This window comes from Panthera leo, chromosome B1 (genome assembly GCF_018350215.1).
Source record: "Panthera leo isolate Ple1 chromosome B1, P.leo_Ple1_pat1.1, whole genome shotgun sequence".
Classification (NCBI taxonomy): domain Eukaryota; kingdom Metazoa; phylum Chordata; class Mammalia; order Carnivora; family Felidae; genus Panthera; species Panthera leo.
In genome coordinates this window covers 96,403,049-96,426,548 of record NC_056682.1, presented here as the reverse complement: position 1 = coordinate 96,426,548, position 23,500 = coordinate 96,403,049, and the positions used below count along the sequence as shown (strand labels likewise).

Genomic DNA, 23,500 nt, shown 5'->3' with positions numbered 1-23,500 from the left:
TTATTAAAAGGATGACTTACAGAGGTACAGCATAAGAGTCAGGGAAACCAATGAGAGATAATGCAGTGCCCCAAGGACTACCAGTTATTAATAGGCTTGAAGGGACAAAGGAAAGAACTGGAAAGATAACTGAATAGAGAGAGTGCAGTTAACCCTTGGTGAATATGGAATTGACCAGCCTGGGGAATATGGACTATGACCCCACTATCTTCTGGCCTCCAATCTCTTGCATATACTTCCTACTGCCTGAACCCATCGGGATACCAAGGACTGTGAGGGAATTCATTAGTGCAATCTGGACAGATCAGCTCTGCCTGGCACAAAAGGAGGCAAAGGGTGGAGAGGCAAACAGAAGACAGGTAAAGTTGTTTCCAAGAGGCAGCTATGTGGAAATAGGAGTTATTAATATGTGTTTAAAAGAGGGACAACAAATTGACAACTCCCTTCACTGACATTAGTGGCACTGTATTACAGTGAAGATCTCAAACACCACCTACTGAATCTTTAGAGACCTTTTGAGTACACATTTACCCTCCAGTTCGTCTCTTCCTGCAACCACAATCTAGTTCCAAAAAAGTCCTCCTGTGTTTCTTCAATAAAGCACCTTTATAATTCACTTAAAAACAAAACAAAACAAAACAAAAACAAAACAGCAGCAAACAAAACTACCAACCATGGTTAGGTAGCCCATATGAATCTAACTTCAGACACCATTCCACATAACCTTTTCCTCAACAGAATCAGTCTTTAATCCACCTGTATTGAAACAGATAGTAAAATAGAATGTGTTCTCTCAGTCACTTCCGGTGTGAACTTGTTGCTGACCTTTTGTAAACAAAGCCAAGTATTACCTGGCAGGACTCCAAAAGGCTGATTCTAACAGGAAGAGCAGCTAGTTGATAGTTAACAAAACAAGGCTTTACCAATAATGGAGCTAGTGAAGATGGGGCCTCCTTGGAAATATAAGTACAATCCTTATTCAACTGGTAATGGGTCCTGAAGGTTGCTCAGGGTCAGATAAATTGGAAATTAATGTGACTGAACGGAGACCCCTGGGAAAGGAGTCCCGTACAAGCTTTCTGCCTAGCTTGTCAGCTCTCAAGGAAGCTAGGAGGGACCCATTGCCAAAGTGCATACAAATGGCCAGGTACAGTTTTGTTTTGCTTTTTTTTTTTTTTTTTTTTTTGAGGGAGGGGTGTTCCTTGGTGAAAAAATTTTCACTGGGTCAAACCCATTTTCAGCGACCTTGCACAAGAACATAAACATTAATTAACTTATAAATACATGCCTATGAAACCAATATCATCATTCACTGAATGTGACTGCCAAGTAGAAAGCTCTTATTGGATTTAATCAATACATATTTGTACCTTTTAAAATATGTCCATTCCAGGAAAAAATATTAGGAAACATGATTACTTTGTAAACAAGTGTTATCTCTACAAATCAAAGGAACTTGTAACAACAACAAAAAGCCAGCGAAATACTAACCATTTGTTTTCCTCAAGAGCATTTTAAATGTATTTCAGTTCGAGGGTTGGAAATAAGGGTGGGGAAGTGCACTAAACCGACTCCCTGGGCAAAGGTTTCATAAACAGTTACCTACAAATTACACAATTTCCATTCTGGACGTGGCTCGGGATTAAAAGGGATCGCAGCTCCCCAAATCCTCAGGGGGAAACTTTCACGGGGTGAAGGGTCTAACGCAGAGTCCGGGACCCCGGTCCGCAAGAAAATCACCCCAGGGTAGTTGGCGGAGACTACCTACCATTCTCTCCCGCCTCGGGTCAATTCTCCGTCAGGGCCTGGGGCACAAGCGACCGCCCCGCCCCCCCACCCTCCGGCGCCACGTGCGTAGCCCGCCCCGCCCCTCGCCCGCACTCTGCAGAGGGCGGCGCCAGTGCGCCGCTAGTCACAGAGGCCCTGGGCGCGCCCCGCCCCTGCGCCCACAGTCGGGGCTGCGGTAGCCCGCGTGCAGAAGAATCGTCCAGTTTGCCTTCCCTCCCCCTCGGCTGGCCGCTGGGGCGGGGCCGGCCCTTAGGCCGGGCGTTACCCGGACCGGCTAGTCCGTCAACCACCGCGGGCGGCCGCCTTGCGAGGGCAGGAGCCGGTGAGTAGCCACGTCACGCTCCTTCGGGAGGCCCCGCCCCCGCTCTGCCCTCTGGGACCGCCCCCTTCACGCCCCCGCCTCCGCCCCCTTGTGCAGTTACCGGCTCTAGGGGCACGCGCCTCCTTGACTCCGCTAGAGGTCCTCCACCCCTGCTTGTAGTGCGTCCACCGCTGCCCACGCCAGGTGAAGGCTCGTGGCTCCCGGCTGCGGCGCCTGGCGCTTGTTGGCTGGCTCGGGGCGTGTGCCTCTGAGGCGAACTGGGCCGGCGGGCGGTTAGCGCTCCGTTCCGCGCGGGGAGGGGCGGCGGCACGCCGGGCGCTGTACGGCGTCGGCCGACACGGGCGGCGGTGGCGGCCGGGTTCTCGGGTTTTCTGCCCCAGGCCGGAGCCAGTCGGTTCCCCGGCGGAAAGACGGGCAGTCGGGCTCCCTGGCCCCGGGCTCCCCCTGGCTGGGGTGACTGGGGCAAAGGGACGATGTCTGCTCGCGCCCCGGTGCCCGGCGCTCACTCTGGGGAGGAGCCACCCACGGTGACTGCTGAGAAGGAGTCGCTGTTGGTAGCGGCGAGTCGGCAGGCCGAGCAGCTGTCCCCGCCCGAACGGGAGGGCAAGGAGGCGGCGAGTGAAGAAAGGGCCGCGACAGCCATCAGCGCGGGGGCTCGGGGAGAGCCGTCGCCGGCGCTGGTGCTGGGGTACAGCGTGCCCCAGGCGGCCGTGCCCGTGAGACCCCTGGCGCTGCACCTGGCGCACAAGGCGCGCGGGCCCGGGGGCCCCTTCGGTGGGGAACCCCCGCCACCCTTGCCGAGGGACCTGCCGGCCGAGGACGTCCTGGAGATTGAGGCGGCGGCCGGCCCTGAGGAAAAGCTGCAGCCGCCGCCGCCGCCTAAGGAGAACCCCTGGACCAAAAAGCCTCCTCAGCACCTGTCCACTGCCGGGACGGGACTGCCGCCGTCCCCACTGGAAACCCTGGAGGCAGGTCTGTGGTTTTTGCGGTGGGCGCTGGGATGGTGTGTGCAGGGATGATTTGTTTGGCTGTTGAGGGACTGGGGGAAGGGCAGGCCGCCTTTCCCTGTCAGTCGGAGGTATTTCGTTCCAAGGTGTCATTCACTTTGCCTATTTACATAAATGGACATCTGGGAAGGGAGCGGCAGGAAGAGGTGGGACCTCAGCTTCTCCTTGACTGGTGGGGGCACAGCGGGAGTAAAGTAGCTGAGCCGCTCGCCTGCCGCGGCCTCGATTGAGTTTGCCCCCGTCCCCCCTCCCCTCCCCCGCACGTGTTAGTGACTTGGGGAATCTAGGTAGATAAATGCAGTTCATCCTATAGAAAAGTTTTTGTGGACTTTTGGACTTGTAAAAAAAAAAAAGGGGTGAAGCAAGTCAGAGCCAGGGGATTTATTTACAAGCAGTGGAAGCGCCATTGTAGTTTTTTTCATTGCGAAATAATTGATAAGCTGAAAATCTCCGTTTTCAAAACAAGAAATAGTGATATTAAGTGTGAGACTATACAGTAATTGCCAACAAAATTGTGGTGGGAAATAATTGAATAGGACAGTTGACATGAGAGTGGGTTGCATGTTAGGTAAATGGGAGTCTTCGGTTGGCAGCCCTCCTCTTCAGAGGAGGTTAGATTAAGCCTCAGCATTTGAAAGCTGATCAGTACAGTAGGGCCCTAGGTGCTTTATTTTGGTTGTAGTTTTTTTTTTTTTTTTTTTTTAAGTTTAAGTGGAAAAAATAAAATAACACAAAAAGCAGTGTCTCCTAGTTTTATTTTGTAAATTAAGTCTTAGTAAATCAATAGAACTTTTAATATAGAAATTACAGCTGTTTACTGGGAAATCTTCACTTTTTCTTAAAATTAAAGGTTAACAATACAATGGGGAAAATGTGAGTGTGTTTACAGGGTTGTGAGAATCAAGTGAGTTCAAGAATATGGCATAATTATAAGGTAATTAAAATGTTTTAATTACATTTATATTGCAGGTATAAACATTTCTTCAGAGGAACTCCAATAGAGTGAGATGTTAATAGATTTTTTTTAGCCTTTGCATGGTAATACTCCTCATTCTTGATAAATTTTGACACTTGCAGAAAAAAACTACTTAAAAATTTGCTCTAAATTTAATATTACCATCATTCTCTTCTAGCTGTAAAGATCTATTTATTCACTGTCACTAACTGAAGGAAACACATCTTAAAGCATAATGTCCATAAATTTAGCGAAGGGAAAGAAAGCCTTAATGAATCTTAATGGACTGTTCAACCTCCCTACTTCTAGACTTATAATTGTAATTTATATTCAGTGAATTAACCAAAAAATGAACTGTCTTTTGGTTGTAAATTATTTTGACAGGTTTTTAAACTTTTAAGGTAAGACTTAGGAATTTTAATTGGAAATGTCCTTTTGAAAACTATTTAAGAGTTTAATTAACTTCAGGTGCCTTCATTGGGGATCTTAATCTTTATTGGAGGTTAAGAACAAGGTAATGCTTGAGGTATGTTGTGGTTCATGGCAATTTTGATTTTGCTGATGTCTCTCTGTAGGCAGCTCTTCCTATTCTTGGAATCCTTCTGTGCCTGCAGGAATACCATTCTTTACTATTTGGAGCAATAATTTTATAAACTTCCCAATACTGACTCTAAGCTGTTCTACCACAACTTCTGTTTGTAGTCATAGTGTAAAGATTATGGTGTAGAAAAATTGCACTGTTTTGAGAGACTTGGGTTCTACTTCTGGCGATTTTACTGGGCGTTGTAAATGAATGAAATGAGTGTATTCATCTCTTCCAGTTAATATAAGAGTGTCATCTAAAATCTGGGTGCCTTGGCTTCCTATTTTCCTAAGCATATTTGCAACTTAAAGAACAATGAAATAGCAGAGGACCTTTAAGGTTTAGAGTAGGTGCAAACTAGGGATAATCTATTGGTAGGGAGCCTGTGTAATTTATCCTACAAACCAGGATACTGTAGAGAGGGAAAGAGAAGGATATTAATTATGCTGGAATAACAGACTTAAACCATGCTTGTCCTGGCCAAACCTGGATTTACTGTTACCCTCTTAATGAGGTACAGGAATTCCATCCACAAAATTTTGCCGGAAAGTTTATCATCAGGGATAGAAACATTATAGGAAATGAAGGGGACAGATAATCATGAATTTTCTCTGTTGAAACTGCAAGTGAATCATTCTTGCTTCTTCAGCCCTTGTGAGGCACTTTATTCCACTTGTAGGATGATTTTGGCCTGTGTATTGCTGTTTTTCTTAATCTAGGTGAGGCCTTTTCAACCAAAGCCTGGCCCACCTGAGACACCTAGAATAGTGTCATTGCAGTCTTGAATTCAGTAAGCAGACCCGAAAGAATTGTCTCCAATTCTTGTTTAAAGTAATTGTTTTGTTTTTTAAAGTAATTGGTTTCTTTTGGAGACCTTTATTAAAATTACAATGTGGGTTTTATTAATCTCTTACCTGCTGCTATCACTGTATTTTGCATATCAAAAATCAGCTTTCTAATATAATTGCAGTTCTTTTACTCAACGAAAACATGGTATATAAAAATACTGATTTGTCCATCTTTTTTATCCTTATTCTTCTCTGACCTCATCAACTGTCCTTTCTCTTAATGTCTGCTTCCTAGAAACTTCAAATAAGCTTATTATTACCGTAATAACATTTTAAGTAAGTTATATGAATGATACATAAACACAGCCTCCTTATAAAAACACAACTTTTGATGTCTCCTTACATATCCTGTTTACTGATATTCAGACCTTTCCATGCAGTTCCTTCTAAATATAGTGTTTTGTGTATGTTTTTAAAACATCATATCATCCTCCATTTTTCATTTAAAGTATTGGTTGAGCCCACCAACCAGGCATGGGCGGGGAGGCACCTGGCTGGCTCAGTCGGTAGATCTTAGGGTTGTGAGTTCAGGCCCCATGTTGAGCATGGAGCCTACCCCCCCCCCCCAAAAAAAAAAGGTAACTATACAATAAGTGAGTTTTTAAAATTAAATTTTAAAAATTGCTGGCAAGGAGCCCATAAATATAATTGATATAGTTCATTTAGCCATTTACCTATTGGTTGACATCTTGGTTGTTTCAAACAGCATTTTTATTTTATTTATTTTAATTTTATTTTTTTAGAAGGAGAGCTTGAGCTGGGGGAGGGAGAGAAAGAGAGAGAGAGAGAGAGAGAGGCTCAGCCATGACTGAGCTTGCCCCCCCTCCACTGACTCAGCACCACTGACTCAATCCCATGATCCTGGGATCATGACCTGAGCCGAAATCAAGAGTTGAATGCCCTTAAACAACATTTTTATACATATTTCTGGTATACGTGTCTGATTTTCTGTAGGATAGATGATGAGAACTGGAATTGTTAGGTAACAAGATATTTGTTTGTTGACAAGTTGCTCTCTAAAGTGACTACAAATTGATAGTCCCACTTTTAGAATATGAGAATTAAATAGTTTTAAAAATGTTTTTTAAAACACTCATTTACTGTAGTAAAATGACATTTTACTACAATTTTCCCTTAAAATTAGTGTAATGTTGGTAACAGTGCATTTTCTTTCTTTCTTTTTTTTAAGTTTATTTATTTCTAACAGAGAGAGAGAGAGAGAGAGAGAGAGAGAGGGAGAGCGCGCGCACGAGCAAGCTAGGGAGGGGCAGAGAGAGAGGGAGACACAGAATCCCAAGCAGGCTCCAGGCTCTGAGCTGTCAGCACAGAGCCCAAAGCAGGTTTCAAACTCATCACCCACGACATCATGATCTGGGCTGAAGTTGGATGCTTAACCGACTGAGCCACCGAGGCGCCCCAGTGCATTTTCTTAATTAAAACTTTGCTAATGATTAGAGTCATGAAAAGTGAGTAAAGTTTTTAAGTTTATTTATTTATTTTCAGATAGACTTAGAGAGCATGAGTGGGGGAGGGGCAGAGAGAGAAGAGGAGAGAGAATCCCAAGCAGACTCTGCACTGTCAGGGCAGAGCTGGATGCTGGGGCTCGAACCCATGAACCATAAGATCATGACCTGAGCCAAAAGCAAGAGTTGGATGCTTGACTGACTGAATCACCCAGGTGCCCAGGATTGGGACTCTGGACTCTTGACTAACTGAGCCACTCAGGCAACTCTAAAATTATCCCTATTATGTTACATTCCCTGCCCCTGCAAACTACTTAAATATCCTACACATCTCTCTATTGGTTGTTAACATAAGAAGAGAGTACTTAAATGGGGAGGGAGCCTATAATGTATCTGGTCTTATCCTACCATTCTAGCTTTTTGTTTATGTTCTCTTCTTTGTACCCTGTGTTTTGGGTGAAGGCCCTATTTGCTCATTCTCAATCTCTTTAATTCTTCCCCCCCCCCAATTTTTATTTAAATTCTGGTTAACATATAGTGTAATATTGGTTTTAGAAGTAGAATTAGTGATCACTTACATATAACACCCTGTGCTCATCATAACAAGCGCCTTCCTTAATACCCATCACCCATTTAGCCCACCCCCCACCCTGTTTTAATTCTGTTTATCCTTGAAAAACAAGTTCATATACTGACTCCTGTATGTAGTCTTCCTTGGTCTCACTGAGCTACTCTCCTTAATAGTCCACAGCTTTCTTACAGAAATTACCCCTAAGTGTCTTGTAATGGGAATCCATATTCATGTTTTTATCTCTAGTTCTAGTCTGTAATGTTCTTTGAGGCAAAGGGTGTCTTCTTGATGTTTGTTTATTGTCCATAACGATGACTTTCATTTAAATGGTACTCAATTTGTGGATTTTATTTTGAAAAAAATTTTGACCTTTTAAAATTATGATTAAATGCAGTCATGGTGTAAGATATCTTTCTTTTGGGGTTAGCCATAGTCTGCCTTTAAAGAACAGATTATACCAGCAACTCTCATTTTAATGTGCACAGGAATCCACCATGGGTCTTTTTAAAATGCAGATCTGATTCTGTAGGACCTGAGATTTCTGTATTTTTAATAAGTTCCTAATTGATTCAGTGATGCTGATAGATCAGTTTGAATAAGAAGGGAGTTTAGTCCTAATGAAGTACAATAAATAATAAATATCTGTTAACAATTAAAGATGTTGCATTTACCTGACTGGGTAATACTGTTGCAATTTTCGTTTCCAGTGTTAAAGCTCTTAAAATGAATTGTTTTCCTTATTAATTTAGAATTAGTAGCTTATAGATTCCCAGAGTTAAAGAATAACATTTTAAAGGTACTGGAATATTACTCACAAAGTTGCACTGATATAGTGTCTCATCAGTGATATTTGAAAAATGGGAGATATGAAGATCACACACCATTCATGTATGTTAATATATACTTGAAAACACTAGTAGTTTAAATTTGTTAGGTTTCATCTGTTTGGGAAAAAATGTATTTTAAATTTTTATGTACAAATTTAAATGTACAAATATGTTTTAAATTTTTTTGTTTTTTAATTTTCTAGGGTTGCTTGCTTTTTCAGTCTTATGTTTTCTCTAAAAATGTGAAGGGCAATTTCCTCCATTTTAGTTAAAAACAGCCTTTTGTAGGCTTGTTTTACCTGTTCTCCCTATGTGTATATAAAGTTATATTTAAGACGTGATGGACTATTTCCATGTTAATGCATATAGATTTATCTTGTTTCTAAAACTTTTACATTCTTTTGTTTAGATGTACTGTAATATAACTATACCATGTTAATGTAGATATAGGTTGTTTACTTAAATATGATTATATCAGCAAACTCATCAGTAAACATACAGACATCATTGTACCTTGTCTTGCTTCCCAGGTAATTTCCCAGAAATAGAATTGTTTTATTAAAAGATACATGTTTTAAGTGATAGATTACACATGTCATTACGATAGGTAAAAAGTGTTTTATTTTACATTTCTTTATTAGTGCAATTGAATGCCATTTCACATTTGGCCATTTATATATATTTATTTATTTATTTTATTAAAAAATTCTTTTTAATGTTTATTTTTGACAGAGAGAGAGAGAGAGAGAGAGAGAGACAGAGCATGAGTGGGAGAGGGGCAGAGAGAGAGGGAGACACAGAATTCAAAGCAGGCTCCAGGCTCTGAGCGGTCCGCATAGAGCCTGACATGGGGCTCGAGCCCACGGACAGTGAGATCATGACCTGAGCCACCCAGGCGCCCCATATATATTTTTAATTATGATATTTTGAGTAGAGTTGACACAATGTTACATTAGTTTCAGGTGTACAACCTAGTGATTTCAAGTTTATATGTTATGCTGTGTTCACCATAAGTATAGCTACCATCTGTCCTTTGGCATCACTGTTACATTGTCATTGCCTGTATCCATCAGACTGTGCCTTTTCCTGTAATTTATTCATTCCATAACTGGAAAACTGTCTCTCTACCCACTTCATGTATTTTGCCTAAACCCCCTGTATTTCTTTTTAAAATCATCTATTCATCTTTCACACAGATTATTTATTTAGCAGCTTAGTATCATCCTTTCAAATTAAAAAGTCTGGGTTGATGAGGTTGTTTAAGTGAGCAGCACAAAGAACTTCCTCATGTTGAACTTGGAATTAGACAAATGTGTCCACACAGTTGGTTGCATTGCAACTGCAGGTCCTCCTTCTATCTGTGTTGGGGAGTCTGTCCCTGTGAAGGTGACAGACGAAAAAGCAACCTACAGGGGCACCTGGGTGGCTCAGTCAGTTAAGCTTTTGACTCTTGGTTTCTGCTCAGATGGTGATCTTGGGGTCATAGGATTGAGGCCCCACCACCCTTTCCCTGATGCGCTCTGAGCGAGGAGCCTGCTTGGGATTCTGTCTGTCTCCCTTTCCCTCCCTCTCTCCCCCTTCATGTGATCTTTCTCTCTAAAATAAATTTTAAAAAAAATTTAAAAAGCAAACTACAATACTTGCTTTTTGTGGACAGCTAGTTCCTAAAGGAAAAAGAGGAAAGGTACTGATTTGGTAGGTTCTGTTTATTTTCCTAAACTCATTAATCAGGAAACTTACTATTTCCATGGGAGGACTTGGGAACAGGAATGTTCTGGGAAAGTCTTCCTCTTGGAAAAGTAAATTAATTCATAAGGACTGTTTAGTAACAAATGTTAAGAAATCACTGTTTCCTTTTCCAGAGTGGCTAACATAGTTTGTCAGATACTTTGTGATTAAATTATTATATTGATAACATGTACATAAACATCCCAATTACAATGTGTACATAAAGGTACAACATTAAAATGTAAGCATTATTAATTCCCCAGGGTTAAATGTAAGCTTTCCCATTATATTTCCTGAGGAGGAATTAAAGTTGAGAGCTTAAAATTTAAACAAAAATTCAAAATTCTGAGTCCAAAAGAATATGCTGAAATCAATATCTTTTAAAATTTTTTTAAATGTTCTGGGGTGCCTGGGTGGCTCAGTCGGTTGAGTGTCCGACTTCGGCTCAGGTCATGATCTCGCAGTTTGTGAGTTTGAGCCCCACGTTAGGCTCTGTTCTGACAGCTCAGAGCCTGCAGCCTGCTTCAGATTCTGTGTCTCCCTCTCTCTCTGCCCCTTTTCTGCTCATGCTCTGTCTCTCTCTGTGTCTCAAAAATGAATAAACGTTAAAAAAATTAAAAAAAATTTTTTTTTTTTCAATGTTCAAAGAAATAAATATTCCCAACTTACTTTTAAGTAGAGCTTATAATCATTGTCTGAGTAGAGTATGGAACTGTACTGGTTTTTATTTTTATTTATACATGGTTAAATAAAAATTTTTTTTTTAATGTTTATTTTTGAGGAAGAGAGAGAGAAGAGTATGAGTGGGGGAGGGGCAGAGAGAGAGGGAGACACAGAATCCGAAGCAGGCTCCAGGTTCTGAGCTGTCAGCATAGAGCCCGAGGCGGGACTCCAACTCACAGGGCATGAGATCATGACCTGAACCGAAGTCAGATGCTCAACCGACTGAGCCACCCAGGCCCCCCGGTTTTTAAATCAATAGATTATTAACTCTGTTGTGTTTAAGTATTTTTAAAAATTTTGTTAATAATTTGTGTCATTTAATATTAAAGTTAAAAAGTTTATTTTTACGTAGTCAGAATAATTAAAAAAAATTATTTTTAACGTTCATTTTTGAGAGACAGAGACAGAGTGCGAGCTGGGGGAGGGCAGGGAGAGAGGTAGACACAGAATCTGAAGCAGGCTCCAGGCTCTAAGCTGTCAGCACAGAGCCCGACATGGGGCTTGAATCCACTAACCGTGAGATCATGACCTGAGCCGAAGTCGGATGCCTAACCCAACTGAGCCACCCAGGCATCTCCAGAATAATTTTTATCTTTAATTTCTGACCTTAATTTTGTGATTATTAATATCTAATTGATTTATAGTAAAAATAAATGAAACCTTCTTGTGTGGCCTGTCCCTTACTACTTTACATCAAATATTTTGTATAAAGCTTTATTTTGTAACTTCCAGGCACTTAATTTACTTAATATAGCAATATTTTGGGACATTTTTTTTTCCACTTTGTTGAGGGAAGTCCCCCAAATGTTCTATACTGTATAACTTTCTTTTATTTATGTTTTTGAGTTTGAGCGAGAATGTGCGCACGTGAGTGCACCCAATTTGAGGAGGGGCAGAGAGAGAGGGAGAATCCCTAAGCAGGCTCTACATTGTCAATGCAGAACCTGATGCAGGGCTTGAACTCACAAACTGTAGATCAGGACCTGAGCCAAAGTCGGAATCTTAACCGACTGAGCCACTCAGCTGCCCCGATATTGTATAAAATGTTTCATAAAATATACATGGTATATGTAGAACATACTCCAGTCAAATTCTGGATGGCGTTCAGGCAAATATTGTTCTTTGTTTTCCTGCCCTCATTTTTTTGTAATTTTTCTTAATGAAATATTTTATCTTTATGCCCATTTACAAATATGTATATACATGCACATACATGTACCTATGTACTCATTATTCTGCTTTAGGAATAGAATTACTTTAATATTCAAGATTCCTGTATTTTCATCCCTTGCGATATCTTCATCCTTCATCTCTCTTCCTTTGAAAAGTACTCTGTATCTTTTTAAAATCTGCTTCTGGGTTTTAACTGAAAGATTGCTTCATTTTATTCTATGAATTGGTCATTGCTATGATTTTATGAATTCATGTTTTGCTGTATTATTGTGTTTTCTGTGCACACCAAGTTTATTCTACTTTTCAATATTTACTTTAGATCATGTTTAGCTAGGTGATACGCCATCTGGTCATCTTGGCTAAGTAACGAACCAGACTAAAAAACAGTTGTAAAGCTTCATTTAGAGAGTAAGTCTTTCTCTATCTCTCTTTATTTATGTATTTATTTCATTGTCAACCACTGTCTTATTCAAAATAGGGACAAGTGGTGATACCATGATAGTCTTTTTTTTTTTTTTTTTTAAGTGTGTTTGTTTACTTTGAGAGAGAGTGTGTGAGTGGGGAGGGGCAGAGAGAGAGGGAGGGAGAGAATCCCAAGCAGGGTCTGCTCTGACAGCCACCCAGGTGCCCCAGTACCATGATAGTCTTATACAAACTTTTACAGAGACCTGTTCTATTTTTTATGACTTTATCTACATACAACCTATTATGGTTGCTAATCTTGTTTGTTTGCAAGCACAAATAGTTTGAAGTCTTCTGACTTATTTTCTGGATGCTTCTTGATGAATGTCAATGTATGACTTGTATAGCAAAATGTATCCATCCCTTTGGGAAGTAAGTTACTACTTTATGAAAACATGTTATATTTCTAATTTTTTCATGTTTTCCTCTGTGAAAGGATTGGTCTATCAGTTCAGGTTAAGTAAACCTTGATATTTCTTTTGATTTGAACACTGAAAACAAATTTGAATCTATTCTTGAACTGTAGTTGATTTCTTGTTAAGAGTTTCAGTATCAGAACTTTGGATTTTGTTGGAAATGATGACAACACTGGCTTACTGAAATTGATATGATACTGATTTTGTTAAATATATCAAATGAAGTGATTGTAAAAACAATTCTGTGTATTTTTTTTAATTTTTTTTTTTAGAGCTCAGTTCCCCCAAAATTATAAAAGCAGGAAAACTCAAGACAAAGAAATCCAACAAGGTATGTTTTTACATGAAATAGTTCTTAGCTATATTGATATTGAAAATTGGTATGTTAGAAACTCTTAGATTATTATGTACTTTTCTTCTAGTTGTATCATTGATGTTAGGTTAAAGCTAATATATTAGAGAATTGTGGCCTTTGTGCAAATCCTGTATATTTTTGTTATTCTGTTATCCTGTATTTATCAATCTAGTCTCAGTGTCATTAAATAGTGCTAGAAGTTGGATAAGACCCAAGCATTGTTATTGCAGTGTTCTGTTGTTTGGAGAAGATTTTGAGTTAATTTGGCAAATGCCTGCATGTAATTGTATATAGGTGATTTTTTACAGTCGCCTTCACTTTTAGAGAATATTTTTTCTACTTAAGATTTCTAATTTGCAGATGTAACACTTATTTATTACTTCTTAGGCTAGTGATTTCAGCGATATGGCGAATTGGCCAACGCCAAGTGAATTAGTGAACACTGGAGTGAGTATTATTTTAAGGTTTTTTCCTTCATAAAGGGAAAATATTCTCATTTCAACATGCAGAATTTTATTTCAAATGTGGAGAATTACATTAATAAAGAAATGCTGAAAACTTAGCAGCCATCCTTTTTATAGTCTAACCCATTTTTCAGATACCTGATTTTATTCATCACATTGCCTTCATTTGATTGTATTCTCAGGAGGTAATCTTCGATTTAGAAGGGGTGGGTACCATGCTGTTATTTTTATGTAGTGACTACAATTAAAGAGATTAGTTTTTAATATGAGACTAAATTGAAGCCCATTTTGTTTCAGAATTTGCTATATGTGTATTTATGATCTTCAATATGTATTGAAGGGCTAATTATATATACACATATGCATCATATGCATATATATATTGTATCAAATCAGGAAGCGTTCAGTGAATGGATTTTTAATTTAAACTATGAAAGAAACTCTAAAAGATGGTTCTGAGATACTTTATCAAAGGACTTAAAAACATTTTTTTAAATTTTTTTTATTTTTTAACATTTATTTATTTTTGAGACAGAGAGAGACAGAGCATGAACAGGGGAGGAGCAGAGAGAGAGGGAGACACAGAATCAGAAGCAGGCTCCAGGCTCTGAGCTGTCAGCCCAGAGCCCGATGCGGGGCTCAGACTCATGGACCATGAGATCGTGACCTGAGCTGAAGTCGGACGCTCAACCGACTGAGCCACCCAGGCGACCCAAAAACATTTTTTTAACGTTTGTTTATTTTTGAGAGAAAGACACAGAGCATGAGGGGGAGAGGGACAGAGAGAGAGGGAAACACAGATTTGGAAGCAGGCTCCAGGCTCTGAGCTGTCAGCGCAGAGCCTGATGCAGGGCTTGAACTCAACGAACCGCAAGATCATGACCTGAGCTGGAGTTGGACACTCAACTGACTGAGCCACCCAGGCACCCCTATCAAAGGACTTTTTATTTTTTTTTTTTATTTTTTTTATTATTTTTTTTTTTTCTTTCAACGTTTTTTATTTATTTTTGGGACAGAGAGAGACAGAGCATGAACGGGGGAGGGGCAGAGAGAGAGGGAGACACAGAATCGGAAACAGGCTCCAGGCTCCGAGCCATCAGCCCAGAGCCTGACGCGGGGCTCGAACTCACGGACCACGAGATCGTGACCTGGCTGAAGTCGGATGCTTAACCGACTGCGCCACCCAGGCGCCCCTCAAAGGACTTTTTAGAGGAGTGGTAGCATATATGGTTATCTGGTTACATGTTTTCATTTGACACTGTACACTTTGCCATTTGTATTTTGTGCAGTATTAGCTTACAGTTGTAGATAATATACATTAATTTAAACAGCTTAGTGAGTGACATATAATAAACTGCACATGAAGTATACAACTTGATAAGTCTTGACCTGTGAAACCATCACCAAAATCTAGATAATAGGCTTAACCATTACCCCAAAAGCTTCCTCACACTCCTTTGTAATTCTCCCTGTCACATTCCCCTCATCATTCCTGGCAACCACTGATATGCTTTTTGTCACTTATAGTTAATTTGCATCTCTTACAATTTTACATAAATAGAGAGTCCTAGAATAGGACTCCTTTTTCCCCCAGTTTTCACTTAATTATTTTGAGATTTATTTATGTCATTAACGAGTACCTGTAGTTCATTCCTTTTTATTGCCAAGTAGTATTTCATTTTATGAATGGAATGCTGCTTGTCTATTCATCTATGGATGGACATTTGTGTTGATTCCAATTTGGGGCTGTTACAAATAAAGCTGCTCTATAAACATTTGTGTACAAAATTTTGCATGGATATATGCTTTCATTTTTCTTGAGTAAATACCAAGGTAGAATAGCTGGATTGTATGGTTGCTATGTGTTTAGCCTTTGCAGGAACTACCAAACTTCATTCCCCTAATACTCAGTGTATGAGAATTCAACTTGTGTCACACCTTCACAAATATTCCATAGAGTCAGTCTTTTAATCTGTTTCTATTAGGTGTGTGGTGGTATCACATTCTAGTTTTAATTTGCATTTCTTTGACTAATTATGCCAAGCACCTTTCCATTTATATTTGCTATCAGTATAACTTTTTGTTGGAGTGTCTGTTCAATTGTAGCCCATTTTTTGAAAATTTGAGTTGTTTTCTTATGATAGCATTTTGAGAGGTCATTATATATTTTGGATCCAAGTGCTTTATCAAATACTTAGCAAATATTTTTTCCTAATCTGTGGCTTGACTTTTAACAGTGTCTTTTGAAAAGTAGTTTTATTTTCAATAAAATTGTCATTTGTTTTGCAGTATTTAGAAAAGGTTTATTACCACAGTTTTTTAGATATGTTAGTGAAAATGTGCATGAAAATGATTTCATTCAGAAAACTTTTTGCAGAGTCAGAGTGTCATCAGCCAAGGAAATAAGAAGCTACAAAATAGAAAAGAAAGAGAAGACAAGGTTGAAAAGAGAATTAACACTGAGAGCAAAGAAAGCCGGGAAACAAAATTAGATGGTCCTGGTGAAAATGCCAGTGAGGATGAGGCTCAGTCAAGTAATCAACGAAAGAGAGGTTAGTTCATCTATAACTTCCACTTTTTCCACCAGTTTTATTGAGATATAATTGATAAAATAACATTGTATTAGTTTAAGGTATATAACACGATGATTTGATGTATGTATATATTGTGAAATGATTTCCACAATTTTATTTTATTAAAAAAAATTTTTTAATGTCTATTTATTTTTGAGAGAGAGAGAGAGACAGAGCATGAGTGGGGGAGGGGCGCAGAGAGAGGGAGACACAGAATCCGAAGCAGGCTCCAGGCTCCACGTTGTCAGCCCAAAGTGGAGCTCTGACCCACAAACTGCAAGATCATGACCTGAGCTAAAGCCAGAGGCTCAACTGATTGAGCCACCCACGCACCCCTCCACAATTTTAGTTCACATCCATCACCTCCCAGTCTCAATGTTTTGTTTTGTTTTTTTCTTATGATGAGAACTTTTAAGATCTAGTCTCTTAGCAACTTTCAAATATACAATACAGCATTAATAACTATAGTCACCATGCTGTATAGTATATCTCCAGAACTTATTTGTCTTATAACTGGAAGTTTGTACTTTTGATCACCTTCACTCATTTCCCCTATCCCCAGCAGCCACCAATTTGTTCTGTTTCTGTGAATTCAGCTTTTTTAGATTCCACATGTAAGTCAGTCTTTCTGGCTTATTTCACTTAGCATAATGCCTGTAAGATCCATCCATGTTGTTGCAAATGGCAGGATATCCTCTCTCATGGCTGAATAGTATTCAGTTGTATATTTATACACCACGTTTCCTTTATCCATTCATCTGTCAATGGACACTTACGTTTTTTCCATGTCCTGACTATTTTAAGTTAGATGGTCCTGGTGAAGATCTCACTGAGAATGAGGCTCATTCAAGTAGTTAATGAAAGAGAGGTTAATTCATATCTTCATTTTGATTTTAATTTTGTGAGGAAAGTTGTAATAATGAAGAATTGTATTTAATCAATTGATTCCTAGTAGTCACCAATAGGTATTTTGGATTTCTTCAGGATACCATCTGCAATGGTAACTGATTTGCTTTTGTAATATTCTTAAACTATTCCTTTTTTCATTTTACTTGTACTTTATGTAGGTATAAAGCTACATAAGCTTTCCTTTTTTCATTTTACTTGTACTTTAGGTATAGAATGAAGTTGCACTTATAGAAATGGGTATAGATAGATATTTTTAAGATATATTTCTTAAAAATTGTATGATAATTGTTTCTTAAATTTGCATTGGAACTGCTCCCTATTTTCAGTTTTGGTCAACTTTTTTTTTTTTTTTTTTTCATAGCATCTCTCCATTTAAATTACACTTAGAAGAAAAAATACTGTCCTTGTATCCTTTTACATATTTGTATGCAACTTTTCCTGTATCTAGGGACAGATTATGATTTAACTGCTTTGTAAAAGCATATACTCATTGAGTGTTCTGAGCCTAAGTAAAAGTGTCTTCACAGGGCTTTAGGCAGAAAAGTTCTTTAAACTGTTGAAAGGTCAGTAGCTGAAACAAGATGAACATTGGGAAAAGGGGCAGGAGATGTTGGTCCACATTGTGCAGGGCTTTCGTCACTTGGAATTAGCATTTTATTTTGAGTGCCATGGGAAGCCATTAAAGCGTTTTAATTCTTGGTGGTAGTGTGGCATGGGAGGGGACATTTTATGAAGTGTTTCCAGTCAATTTCTTTAATAATGAATTAAACAATCTCCCATACATTGAATGCTTTTTTAAGTTTGTTTATTTTTTGAATTCTTTTTTAAATGAGTATCTAATCCTTAGCTGCAGGGTAAGCATATTAGTTAGCCTTATGTGATATGATGAGCCAAGGCTAATTGCTTAAAAGTGGTTGACAACAGGACAGACATGTTAGGAAAAAATTTCCCAGTTTCTTAAACAAGTTTATCACTTAGCTTTTTCATACTTCTCAGATAGGTAAGTCTTTTTGACTTCCTGGAATTCATACAGATGACAGACCTGTCATCCTGCTTTAAAATTGTCTTGTTAATCGCTTCAATTAAAACTGATCAGCAAACACTAAAATCCAGGTTTTTATATTTAAATTCGTTTAATCAAGTCGTGAATTGACTCTCTTTAGAGCACACAGGTGTTTTTTTGTTTGTTTGTTTTGTTTTTTTTAATCTTCAGAGGAAGGGCTTTTTTATACCAGAGAGACTCACTGATAGAATTTATAGTATAGAATTCAGATAGATTTTTTTTTTTTAAAGATCTTTCATATTCCTCTTCCTTGTCTGTCCACAGTTTGAAGGATTTATAGGAAATCAGTACTTTAGTTGCATACTGATAATTCCTTTTCCTTTAATTACCTTGGTAGTTTTTCCTTTGCACATGAGTCTTGTTTAGTCAAAAATATATATTGAGCAAAAGACTAAACATTTAGAAACCTTAACTGTGGATTCCATGAATTAGGTAATCTTCAGAATTTCACCACAGTGTAACAATTACAGTATCATGTATTCAACCAGAGAAGTTAAATTGCCTCTCTTAGGTTAGGAAAATGTATAGTAGCTATAAAAAGATTTATTAAGTAGTTAGACAGATTTTATACTCTAATTTTGAAAAACCTCTTTCATTCGTAGTAATCTAGATAAATCAATATTTTAGACAGTGACTTGAAACTGAATGTTTTGAATTACCAGCCAAACTTTCCAGTGTGTTCATTATAATGTCTTACCGGATATACCCCATTCTGAAGCCTGAGAGTCAAGTATTAGGAGTATTGTATTACACTTAACTATTTTTGAGGAGCTTTTTCATCAGAATTAAACAGAAGAGTGAGCATTTTGTTTGAAAGTAAAAGTTCTAAGGATACTCCATTAAGTGGCTTTTCACATGAACTTTAGAAATGTTTGCGCAGACAAGTTTATTAAGGAGCTTTGTGAGAAGAAGAAAATTATTTTGGTTCTCTACAAGAACATTTAAGGACAAAGTCTTCTGTTTAATTAAACCTTAGAGTCCATTCAGAATTGCAAAGCTTTAATGAAAATTGTGCATTGTCATTAAACGATTTTATTTTGTTTTTTTCAAGCTAATAAGCACAAATGGGTACCACTCCACTTAGATGATGTAAGACCAGACAGTCAAGAAAGACCAGGATCCCGAAACACCTCAAGATGTCAACCTGAAGCAAGTAAATCATCACATAACAATAGGAGAAATGATACACGAAGTAAGTTACATTCTAAAGGAAAAAATTTTGACACTAATGAACTTAGTCTTAATTTTTATAATTTTAATAGCCATGTATAGTATAAACTACTTAAAAATAAGTTGCAGACATTGTGCCTCTTTTAACACTAAGTTCCTTCAGAGTGTATATCTTAAGAACAGTAATGCAGTGTGACTGTACACAGGCAGATTTTCCCCATAATGTCTTTTTCAGTTTTTTTTCTCCCTCCTTTCCAGGATCTAATCTGAGATCAAACATTGCTTTTAGTCATCTGTTCTCTTTAGTCTCCATTAATCTGGAACGGTTCTTCTGCTTTTGTCCTTGATGACACTGATTTTTTTTTTTCTGAAGATTTTGTGACAGGTGGTAGATATCTCTCACTTTGAGTTTTCTGGTGTTTCCTCATGATTGGATTTGGGTTATGAATTTTTGGCAGGAATACTGCAGAAGTTAAATGATTTTCTTCTCATTGCATGGAAATGCACATAATCTTGTTTATGTTATTGCTGATATTAACTTTGAGCCCTGGGTTAAGATGATGTACTCTAGGCTTCTTTACTGTCAAGATGCTTTTTTCTCCTTTGTAATTAATATGTAATTTGTGAGAGAGATTTTGAAACTTTGAAAATACCCAGTTTCTCATCAGACTTTTCTCATGAGCTTTAGTTTCCATTGATGATTCTTACCTGATTCAATTATTACCATATTGCAATTGCTGATTTTTCTTACTGCATCATTACTTCTGTATTTATTAGTTGACATTCCACTATAAGGAATGACTTCCCTTATTACCGGTATGGATTTATGGCTTCTTATTTTTTCAATGTATTATAATCCATTACCATGATTATTTAGTTTGATACTCAGATTATCCCAGATTTGGCTGGTGGGAGCCTCTTACGGGTGGTATCTTTTAAAAAAGCCAGCTTTACTGAGCTATAAATTATATGCATATAAAATACATTTACATTACTGTCACTTCTCCCAGCTATGAGCCTACTTTCTGTCAGGTTAGATTTGCCTTTTCTATGGTTTTATATAAATTTTGAACTATACAATGTACGTTATGAACTCTTATGTCTCCTTTTGCTCAGCATGTTTTTCAGACTTGTCAGTATTGTTCCATTTATCAGTAGTTTTTACCTCTTTATTTCAGAATAGTTTTCTCTTGAATGGATATCCCCCTGTATCCATTCATTTACACATGGACATTTGGCTTGTTTCTAGTTTTTGGCTATTATGAGTAATGCTGCTATGAACATTTGTGTACAAGTCTTTGGGCATGTGTTTTAGTTTCTCGGGTAAACACCTAGGAGTGGATTATTAGGTGGTAGGATGAGTGCATATTTGACTTTAAAATAAATTGTCAAATTGTTTTCCAAATTGGTTGTACCATTTTGTATTTTCATCAGTAATGTTTCGTTCCTTTGCTATTTGTTAGGTCATATGTCTTCTGGAATTTTCCATATTTTGGACTTGCTGATTGCTTTGTTATATTTTTTTTTAACACATTCTTGTGTCTTTTCTGGATATAATTTTTAAGGTTTGATTAGATTCAGGTTTATTTTTGTTTTGGTAGGACTACTTCTGAATGTGTATTTCTTACAGCAGTAAGAAAAAGTTAGGTGTTTCACTTTTAGTTGTATTAAGTTTGAGTTGGTTCAGGTATTGTTAGTCTTATCCATTATAAACTTACTCATCAGTCTTTCATTTCCCAGATACATTATTTCAATGGGATTTCTCACATCTCAGAAAGCCGAGGAGGACAGGAGGAGAATATGTAGCAACAATTAGATGAGCATTTGGTTTTATAGGTTTCTGAAATCTTAAGTCTGATAATTTAAAATTAAAAAGAATTTTTTTAAGTTTATTTTTGAGAGAGAGAGACACACACACAGAGCATGAGCGGGAAAGGGACAGAGAGAGAGGGAGACATAGAATCCAAAGCAGGCTCCAGGCTCTGAGCTGTCAGCACAGTGCCTGGTGTAGGACTCGGACTCACAAAGCCATCTGATCATGACCTGAGCCGAAGTCAGACACTTAACTGGCTGAGCCACCCAGGTACCCCTTAAGTCTGATAATTTTAAAAGCATACATGTTGTCCTGTGAATGGGGAAGGCTTAAGAAAATTTACAAACATAATACCACTCAAAAGTTTCCAATTATGTTATGGAATACTTTAAACACACAGAAGTTGAAAGAATTGTATAGTGAATACCTGTCTAACCACAACCTAGATTTAGTAATTTTGCTGTATTTAATTCCTCTATTTGTTGAATTATTTGAAAGTAACTTGCAGATAATCATGACACTTCAGCACTGATATTCAAAGAAAATGCAGCACCTAGGAAAAACCACAGTAATTCCCTAGTATCTTCTAAAACCTAGTTATATTTACTCAATTGTCCACAAAAATGACTTTAAAATTATGAAACTTTCTACAGAAAAACTGACCTTTTTTTGCCTTTGTATCATAGTTTCTCATATGTATCACTTTAATATTTTATTCGAAAAGTAATATATATTCATAATATATTTTACTTATTAAATATTGGGCGTATAAGAAAACAGGGTTGTAAAGAACAAACATAAAATGAACACTGGGGACTCAGGACCAAGTTTAGAAATGTATATTACCATTACCTTTGAACTTCTGTGTGCCCCATGCAATTTCATCCCATTGCTTCCCTTCTCAGAAGAAAAAAGACCTGAATGTTTGTTGTTTGAATATTTTTATTTGAAGCTGACATTCAGTATGACTCCATTAACATATTGTGACAGTACATTTTTTTTTTCGTGGCAGTAATTTTTAAACTTTAGTCTAATTTTCTTAGATTAATGCATATTGATGTATTGTTTTTTTTCTTTTTTTAGGAATTTTTAAAAAATGTTTATTTTTGAGAGAGAGAGAGCAGGGGCAGGGGAGGGGCAGAGAGAGGGAAACACAGAACTTGAAGAGGGCTCCAGGCTCTGCACTGTCAGCACAGATCCTGACATGGGCTCGAACTCAGGAATTGTGATATCATGACCTGAGCTGAAGTCGGACACTTAACCGACTGAGCCACCCAGGCACCCCGCCCCACATGTTGGTGTATTGTAAGTCCTTACGTTTGTTTTTTTTTTTCCCCCTGCTAAAGGGCATTTCAGTATTTGATAAAATCTCTTCTGTTGGTGGACATTTGGATTGTTTCAGTTTTTTTAAAGTGTAATAAATATTTACATTTTTATGCATGTTTTCCAGTAAACATGTACAAGAAGTTCTTTAGGGGTAATTTCTTTTCTTTTCTTTTCTTTTTTTTGAGAGAGAGACAGAGACAGCACGAGTGGGGGAGGGGTAGAAAGAGAGGGAGAGACAGAATCCTAAGCAGGCTCCAAGCTGTCAGCACAGAGCCTGACACAGGGCTTGAACCCACAAACTGGGAGATCGTGACCTGAGCTGAAGTTGGACACTTAACCAACTGAGCCACCCAGGTGCCCCCTTTGGGGTAATTTCTTAAGACTGCAACCCATGAGTGCATTATGAAATTGGTGTACTGGGTGATGATCAGGTTTTTCCAAAAAAATTGATAGACTCAGAGTTCTTCACACAGAAAAATTTTTATGACAGTTGTGTTTAAATTACAAAAAATTTGTGTGTTCCAGGGTGTGATATACAGTAAGGCTTACTGTGGGTTGAGGCAGAAGTGTTTGAAAAAAACTGTATTAGGGTATACATTGAAGAGGATTTGCAGCATCTAGGCCAGTGATTCTCAATAGAGATGATTTTCCCCCACTCCCAAGGGGGCATTTGGCATTGTCTGGAGATAATACTGGTTTTCACAACTTGGAGGGGGTGGTGAGTGAGTGCTACTGGCATCTAGTTGGTAGAGGTCATGGCTGATGCTAAACATTCTGTAGGCCCCTACACTAGAGAGTTAGCTGGCTCAAAGTGTCAGTAGTACCAAGTTTGCAAAACCCTTGGTCTCTAAGATATTTGTACCTTCAAATTTATTTAATTATTCCAATTTGTTTTTCAAAGTGGATGTGCCTGACTTTGCTCTCACTAATTGTATACAATGTTCTACCTTTTCTTCTTGAT

General features: G+C 38.3%; 1 protein-coding gene across 14 annotated transcripts in view; it reads left to right on the top strand.

The window, feature by feature from the left end:
* The first annotated feature begins 2,022 nt into the window (after positions 1–2,022).
* Positions 2,023–23,500, top strand: part of LARP1B (La ribonucleoprotein 1B) — a 129,078-nt gene continuing 107,600 nt past the window's right edge. For 12 of the 14 annotated variants that reach the window (XR_006201719.1, XM_042935520.1, XM_042935517.1 and 9 more), the window contains exons 1-5: positions 2,497–3,082; positions 13,139–13,197; positions 13,609–13,668; positions 16,063–16,237; positions 19,282–19,422. Coding sequence is in view for 13 of the 14 variants with exons in the window: in XM_042935520.1 (XP_042791454.1) it covers positions 2,584–3,082; positions 13,139–13,197; positions 13,609–13,668; positions 16,063–16,237; positions 19,282–19,422 (934 nt within the window). In the remaining variant the exon portion in view is untranslated. Of the gene's footprint in view, positions 2,111–2,496; positions 3,083–12,307; positions 12,397–13,138; positions 13,198–13,608; positions 13,669–16,062; positions 16,238–19,281; positions 19,423–23,500 lie in introns of those variants that run through there. The other 2 variants (XM_042935524.1, XM_042935525.1) reach the window with 2 other exon arrangements.